Here is a 7,770-nt window from a genome sequence, read left to right on the forward strand (position 1 = left end):
ATGCACACCTGATGGTTGCAACCTGTGTTAGTGTTATTTAGATAATTTTAGTGGAAAATAGTACAAAACTGCTAAAGCATGGCTGACTAGTTTGCAATAACGAAAAGGCTGGTAATAAAAGATAATATCCACAAAGATAAAAAGAACATGCTGCTGGATCTTCCCTATACTTAAAGCAGTCGTGTTTGTTTTTTTTTTTAAATGTATGATCAAGTGCAACATTTTTGATTTTGTTACTGGTTATGAACAACCGGCTATCTTGTATTTATTCTTTTATAGGTACTCAATTGGACCTCTATAATGTTGCTTCAATATTATTGTTTATCTGCAGGCGCGAGAGATCACGGCTAGAACAACTGCAACTAGAACAGCGATTAATGGAAGAGAAGAATAAACGCAAGAAAGCACTTTTGTCAAAGGCCATTGCAGAAAGGTGAGGGTGTGGCGGGGGCTCGCATGAGTCCAGCCAAAAACTAGTCGGACACGAGTTGTGTGCACTAGACGTGTTTATTATTCACCAACACAGCTCCCTACTCCTCACCTGGCACGGGCGTTGCCCGGCCTTAAATACCCACTCGCGTACCGACCCCGTGCCTCCCCCACCAAGACGCCGCCCTGCCCTCCAGAGGCGATGGTTCGTTGTGACCTTGGGTTGTCACCAGGTGTCGCCACAGGGGATATTATTGACATCCAACCCTCATTAATTTTGGACTACATGCTTGCTGAATCAAAATCCAATAACGCTTCATGTACCAGAATTTGACCTATTATGAAGATTGGATTCTAAAGCCCATAATTTATTTGTTCCATGGACGGCACTTAAATATTGTAGTTCATTGAATTCTCAGATCAACAAAGAAAAAATGGGGTCACTCTCGGTGACCCCTATATTTGCATGGTTTAGATAAGCTGTACATCTGACCATTCAGACAGTGCTGCAATTCACTGTGAAAGTTCTCATGAAGCATGAGCACTTGCCTATGGTACAGAAGGGAGATTAACAAAATGTATACAAGTGAAGGAGTCTATATATAAGGGAAGGAGTAATTTCCTTCTGATGAGTGGATTGCAAAATGAAAACTAATATGTATCTTTTTTTATCTCATTTGATTTCATGTTGATGTTGGGTATATGTTAATAAATCTAAGAATTTTGAGCACCTGTTAATCTTTCTTTGACAATGTTTTAAAGTTTCTTAGATTAAATTCAAATAGGTTATTTTTGAAAGATGCCGTGACAAGATATCAGTGGCTATATCCCCTATGCCTTCCTGACCAGTTGTATTGATTCTAGGTCCAAGCGAACCATGGCAGAAACTGTGAAGCTAAAACATATCCAAAAGGAGCTTCAGTGTTTGGATGACTTGTTAGCGAATGGCGTTAATGTTCTCCGGAATCGGATTGAACAGTCCAGCTGGGAATATTTACTGGCTAAGTAAGAATATATATACATATACATTTTAAGTGACAAACCACTGCTAGTTTGATCATCCATCATCCTGGAACAGTTATAATGTCTTATAATGCTGACCATTTCAGGTAATTGTAGGAAGTGTCATGGTATCAGTAGTTAGCATTTATTTTACTTTAATTCTGAATAAAATTGTATCTTTAATATCGGCTAATTATATTTCCCATGAACAATTTTCAGTTATTTTCTTATTGGCAATATCAAAAAGTAATTTTCAACTATTGTTGAATCTTGATTTTTGTGTTTTGCCAGAAAATTACATCCAATTTCTATTGCATATTGTTTGAGTCGCCCTAAACATGAACACACTAAATATCTTATCCTGCAATGATTATAGGTTACTAAAATGAATTATCTTAAGTGGATATTTGACAGAGGAGTGAGTTGCATGCTGAAATTTTTTTAAAAAGCCATGTCACTGTGGTAGAGTTGCTGCCTTACAGCGCCAGAGAACCAGGCTCGATCCTGACTCTGGGTGCTGTCTGTACGGAATTAGTACATTCTTCCTGTGAACGCATGGGTTTTTGCCGGGTGCTCTGGTTCCCTCCTACATTCCAAACACGTGCAGGTTTTAAATTAATTGCATTTTGTAAATTGTCCCTGGTGTATTGGATAAAACTCGTGTAATGGCAATTGCTTGTCAGGGCGAACTTGGTGGGCTGTATGGCCTGTTACCATGCTGTATCTCTATACTAAATTAAACAAATCTATTTAAAGCACTCTATACCTGGATTAGAACTTCTTTGAAATATGCTTGGAACAAGTTATGATTTATTATTAGATTATTTGGGCTGGTTCTGCAGAAGAGTCTTGATAAGGTTTCCAGGCCAAACACTTGCTTTATAGTATTTGAGTATAAGAATTATATAATTATAGACCTGGACAAGACCTGAATGATAACATTTGTCAGAACAACCCGATCGGTCAATTGTTTGAATGAATTAATGAATGAATAAGTTTATTGGCCAAGTATATTCACATACAAGGAATTTGCCTTGGTGCTCTGCCCGCAAGTGACAACATGACATACAGTGACAGTTAGGAATGACACATAAAACATTAAACTTAAATAATAAAACATTATCGGTTAAACATGTGAATTAAATAGCAAATTTGAGGCTTAATTTTACTATGTGACCAACAACCATAATATTCCAGAATAAATATCATGACTAGTGGCAAATGAGACAATTTACAAGCTTCTTCAATTATTGAAAATAAAGTAAAACACTGCTCCTTACAAAAAGGAAATTACCTAGAGAATCCCAGTGAATGAACAAAATGGTGTGAGTTCAAATGATGCACCCTTTTATCTTACTTGACATTTATTTAAATAAAATCTTTTAACCAGCAAAAATCTGTCCCCACCATTTTGCCAGAGATTAATCTTTTGAATAAGTCAAGAATTGCAAGTACACTCAAATTTGCAGACATTATCTGGTATGTAACTGAGGAAATTAATTGGGCTTGTAGTGGATTCTGGGTGCAGTCTTTCCCCTGAAATTGAGGTAGAGAAGTCCAGGAAGAGAATACTCAGATAGACCATGTGACAACAAAAGCAGTGTTGAAATTAGAACCAAATGTGAGAATTGTTCTAGTTTGGGGTGAGTGGGAAGCAACATCAATGCAATGACAATAGACAATAGGTGCAGGAGTAGGCCATTCGGCCCTTCGAGCCAGCACTGCCATTCAATATGATCATGGCTGATCATCCCCAATCAGTATCCCGCTCCTGCCTTCTCCCCATATCCCCCTGACTCCGCTATCTTTAAGAGCCCTATCTATCTCTATCTTGAAAGTATCCAGAGAACCGGCCTCCACCGCCCTCTGAGGCAGAGTATTCCACTGACTCGCAACTCTCAGTGAGAAAAAGTGTTTCCTCGTCTCCGTTCTAAATGGCTTAACCCTTATTCTTAAACTGTGGCCCCTGGTTCTGGACTCCCCCAACATCAGGAACATGTTTCCTGCCTCTAGCGTGTCCAAATCCTTAACAATCTTATATGTTTCAATAAGATTCCCTCTCATCCTTCTAAACTCCAGAGTGTGCAAGCCCAACCGCTCCATTCTCTCAGCATATGACAGTCCCGCCATCCCGGGAATTAACCTTGTAAACCTACGCTGCACTCCCTCAATAGCAAGAATGTCCTTCCTCAAATTAGGGGACCAAAACTGCACACAATACTCCAGGTGTGGTCTCACTAGGGTCCTGTACAATTGCAGAAGGACCTCTTTGCTCCTTTACTCGACTCTTGTTATAAAGGCCATGAACTGATGAACAAGGACCCCCAGATCCCGTTGTACTTCCCCTTTTCCAACGATGCCATTTAGATAGTAATCTGCCTTCCTGTTAAAAATGACCATCGGCATAACTTGATTCTAAAAGGGCTTCCACAGCATCAGACCCATTCTTAATCGCGTGTGACCAAAAATATGAAAAATTGTGGAATACATATCTTCGAATTCTGAAAGCATTACAGGTATATTGTTTTATACTGTATAGTATATATGATTCATATTTTTTTCAGTTTATCAAGTGAAATATTTATGTTATGCTGACAATGTTTGTTTAGGGTCAGAGGTCAAATATGACTGGTGACCTCACGGAAGCATTTTTTTCATAACTCAGATTTATCTTACAAACTCTTGTGAATTTTAAAAAGCTAATATGTTCATATCTTTAGCAGATGCATTATAGTTCTGTAGGTAGGAAAATAGCAATGAATAAGATTAATCTCTTACAATAATTTTTTAATGTATTACTTTATGTGATGCCATTTGGTAACGTGTCTGACATTTTGGTTCACTTTCCAAAGAATGGCCCAACAGAGAAAGTAAGTAGTGTTTGGAATCACAGCATGTTCAGATAATTAAAGGAAGGTGGTGGGTGAGGGATACAAGTTGGGTCTCTGCTCAAGGAGGAAATGATAGGCTCTGTCTATCCTGGTGGAGGATGGGGGTGTGACATGGACATGAAGAAAATTAGGTAGTGTGAGTCAGGAAAATAGAAACTGTTAAAGCCAGAAGGGCCATAAATGTGAATGAAGAGAAAACTTGGTCTGAATAGATGTTGCCTGACCTGAGTTTTTAAAAGTTTTGTTTTATTTCAGATTTTAAGAAACAACAGTAATTGGCTTTTACTAGATTTTGAGAAACATCCACTGAAACTTTATATTAAGCATATGTAGTGTATTTCCAAAATAGGTAGCATAAGTAGTGAGAAAAACTATGATTAGCGCGTGAGAGGGAAAGGAACAGCAGGATGTGAGAGGATGAGAGATAAATGGCAGCAAAGAACTTATGTACAGAAAGACCCTTTACCGTAAGTCTTGAAACTCTCTGTAGGTCTAACCAGTATCCTTTTAAATGATTTCAGATTATACTGTTACAAGAACAATAATGCAAATATTGCATTTATAAAGTCAATAATCTTGCGATTAGAAGAAAGATTTGAGGACTTCATTTGTTTAACAAGTTACAGTCTGTGTTTGTAATGTCTTTAATGACATTAAGGACTGTATTGGCTCCTTATTTAATAATGAGAGATTTTGTTTATTTGGAAAGATTTTCAAAAACACAAATACCGATGTATTATATATTGTCACAAGTGATTCTAAGATAAGGCTGAGTTTCAGATCCTTCTGTATCACTGGAGAACGCAACATAATTTATTTGCAAGATGGGCATTATTATTCCTCGATATTCTGCACAGTGATGGGCAGTCATTTGTACACCAGCTAATGGAACAAAGTTGTGTTAAGTTACTAGAGGCTCAGTGTCCCACAGCAGAGCTAAAAAATGATTCCCCATCAATTAAGATGATTTTCCTATAACCCAAAGAGGAAGATTGGTAAGGGCTCATTGCAAAATAAATATTCACAGCCCCATTGTATTTCAATGCAACTGTTTTATTGCCTTCAGATGGTATTTCCACAATATTGCCTCATTGTTTGTCCTTTCCTGGCCCTCAGGAAGAGGTATGATAAAGCAGAAGTGGAATATGTTGCAGCTAAGATGGATCTTCACAAGAAGATTGACCAGAAGGAGCAACTGACTGAGCATCTGTGTGCCATAATCCAGCAGAATGAACTACGCAAATCTAAGAAGTTGGAGGAACTGATGCAGCAATTGGAAATGGAGACAGATGACGAGCAGCTAGAACTAGAGATTGAAGTGGAAAATATGTTACAGCGTCAAGAACCAGCCAAGGCAACTGATCAGACAAATGCAGGAACTGACAAATCATCACAGCAGAGTATTCAACAGGGGGACAGCAAGAATCAATCACTGAAACAAACTGAAACGGAAACAGAGAGTGCTGTTACTTGTGAAACGGATGGGAAAAATTCAAAGGACAAATTAAAGGAACTGAATTTGAATTGCAGAATTCCAGAGAAGATTGAGACACTTATTGCGATAGCTTGAGTATGTGTGGTGGCATTCCAAAAAACACATTTGGGCAAAATTGGTGCTGATTTTCATAATGTTGTAAATCTTTTGGGAAACGGAACCCAAATCATTTCTTCGCGTTTTATTCAAATGTTGTATTTGATTATAATATCTTAAGTTTACTAACGGTTGAATCTTTGAACAAAATTTTGGCTTTGGGGTGGAAAATAAATCATAATCGGTAATACCTGTCAGAAGTGTGACCTGTAATTTTTGGCACTTTACAAATTTTCATGCACTTCATAAATTATTGATCTCACTACCTTTCTGTAAAATATGAAATGTGCAATATAGTTTACCCCCATGTCAGTTTATCAAATATAACAAGACAAATTATTGAGAGTGGCTAGAGGATGTCTCAATTTTATGCAAGTTTTGCTCAAAAATGCAAAAATATACTGTTGTCATTTATCACTTTAAGTTTGCATGCATTTTTCTTTATTTTTAATAATGTTTCTGGATTATGGTTATTAGAATTTATAAATATGAGTGACACAATGCAATTCTTGATGAATAGATTACTAGTTCTGTTAGTTTTATGGAAATTTTAATTTTAACTTGTTGATGTTTAAAAGTTTTACTACCAGTAGTGAATTATGTTTACGGACTTTGTAATAATACACTAAGACATGATCTTTACCATGGGTGCCTTTTTTATAAAATTCAACCATGTACATTAAACAAATCAGAAAGGAGCACCAGTGAAGTAGGTATTTGAAAATAACGTATTTTATAGAACTTAGAAATACAAATTCTATCAATTCGAATCTTCCAACATATACAAAACATCCCTGGATTTTGTTTTAAGCCTTTTATTTTGGTAATGCAGATAACTTATGATTTTGCATTAGCACCTGTAATCCTCCTTTAATGCATGTTGTCATATCATCAATTGTGGTAGCAGGCCGCTGTACCAAAACATATTAACTTGCATTTTGTTCCTCTCCACTGCTTATTGGATCATTCCTTAGACTTAAGTGGATGACAGAACTATGCAGATGGTTGGACATTGTGTACGTGACCTATTGTATTTATGTATGTTCTGAGCTTGCTCATTTAAGAACTTTATTTTTTATTGATGCATTGATTCAAAATTATTCTGCAAATACAAATGACTGGTCCTGCAATTCTTGTAATCTAAAATGTAAATAGCTTTGATCCCAAAGTACAATTGCGTGTTGTTTTTGCCTTTTTTTCCCAGATTAATTTGGTTTGGCATTGCCAAGTTACAAATATTTGCACAATTATCCTTTGATATTAAAGGAGATCACATGAAATCTAAACTTGGCTTTATCTAATATGCACACGCAAAATGTATTTGCTTTGCTTCCCACCAAAAACGTTTCAATGTTGGGCTTGAGTCAAGTACTCAACTACTTTGTTTAGGAGTTATTTATCTTACTCACTCATCTTATTTATCTGCACTCTTTTCAAAGTTGTTATTGGTATTTACAATTGAAGATTGAAACAAAACGATCTCCAGATTGACATTCCCGAACGACAGAAGAATTGCTTATTTTCTGTCAGGCAACCCCTTTTCCTGGCACAGAGCAAGTATGAAACTAAATGGGCTTTATTTTAAAAGTAGGTCTAGAGTGAGTAAAAAGTACATTGGATTTTGAGTTTCTCTAAATTGGTCTGCATTGGTGCAACCCTTTTCAGTGAATGCCTGTTGCAAATTTAATTTAATTATGTTCCAGGGGCTCACTTAACTATTCTTCGATTGTCATTCCAAGCCATTTATTCTCTTCTGATTTCACCACATGGGATCTCTGAGAATTTTGTACACTTGTTTTACAATAGATTTTACTTAGTAACTTGTAATATTCTTAAATAAATTATTTTGCACGCTGA

General features: G+C 36.6%; 1 protein-coding gene across 3 annotated transcripts in view; it reads left to right on the forward strand.

The window, feature by feature from the left end:
* The window catches only part of gorab (golgin, RAB6 interacting), a 26,677-nt gene extending 18,907 nt beyond the window's left edge, over positions 1-7,770 (forward strand). For 2 of the 3 annotated variants that reach the window (XM_033028223.1, XM_033028225.1), the window contains exons 3-5: positions 332-433; positions 1,294-1,434; positions 5,439-7,770. In XM_033028223.1, coding sequence (XP_032884114.1) covers positions 332-433; positions 1,294-1,434; positions 5,439-5,892 — 697 coding nt within the window. In that variant the 3' untranslated portion in view covers positions 5,893-7,770. The remainder of the gene's footprint in view (positions 1-331; positions 434-1,293; positions 1,435-5,438) is intronic. The other variant, XM_033028226.1, reaches the window with a different exon arrangement.

Source organism: Amblyraja radiata, chromosome 10 (assembly GCF_010909765.2).
Source record: "Amblyraja radiata isolate CabotCenter1 chromosome 10, sAmbRad1.1.pri, whole genome shotgun sequence".
Classification (NCBI taxonomy): Eukaryota; Metazoa; Chordata; class Chondrichthyes; order Rajiformes; family Rajidae; genus Amblyraja; species Amblyraja radiata.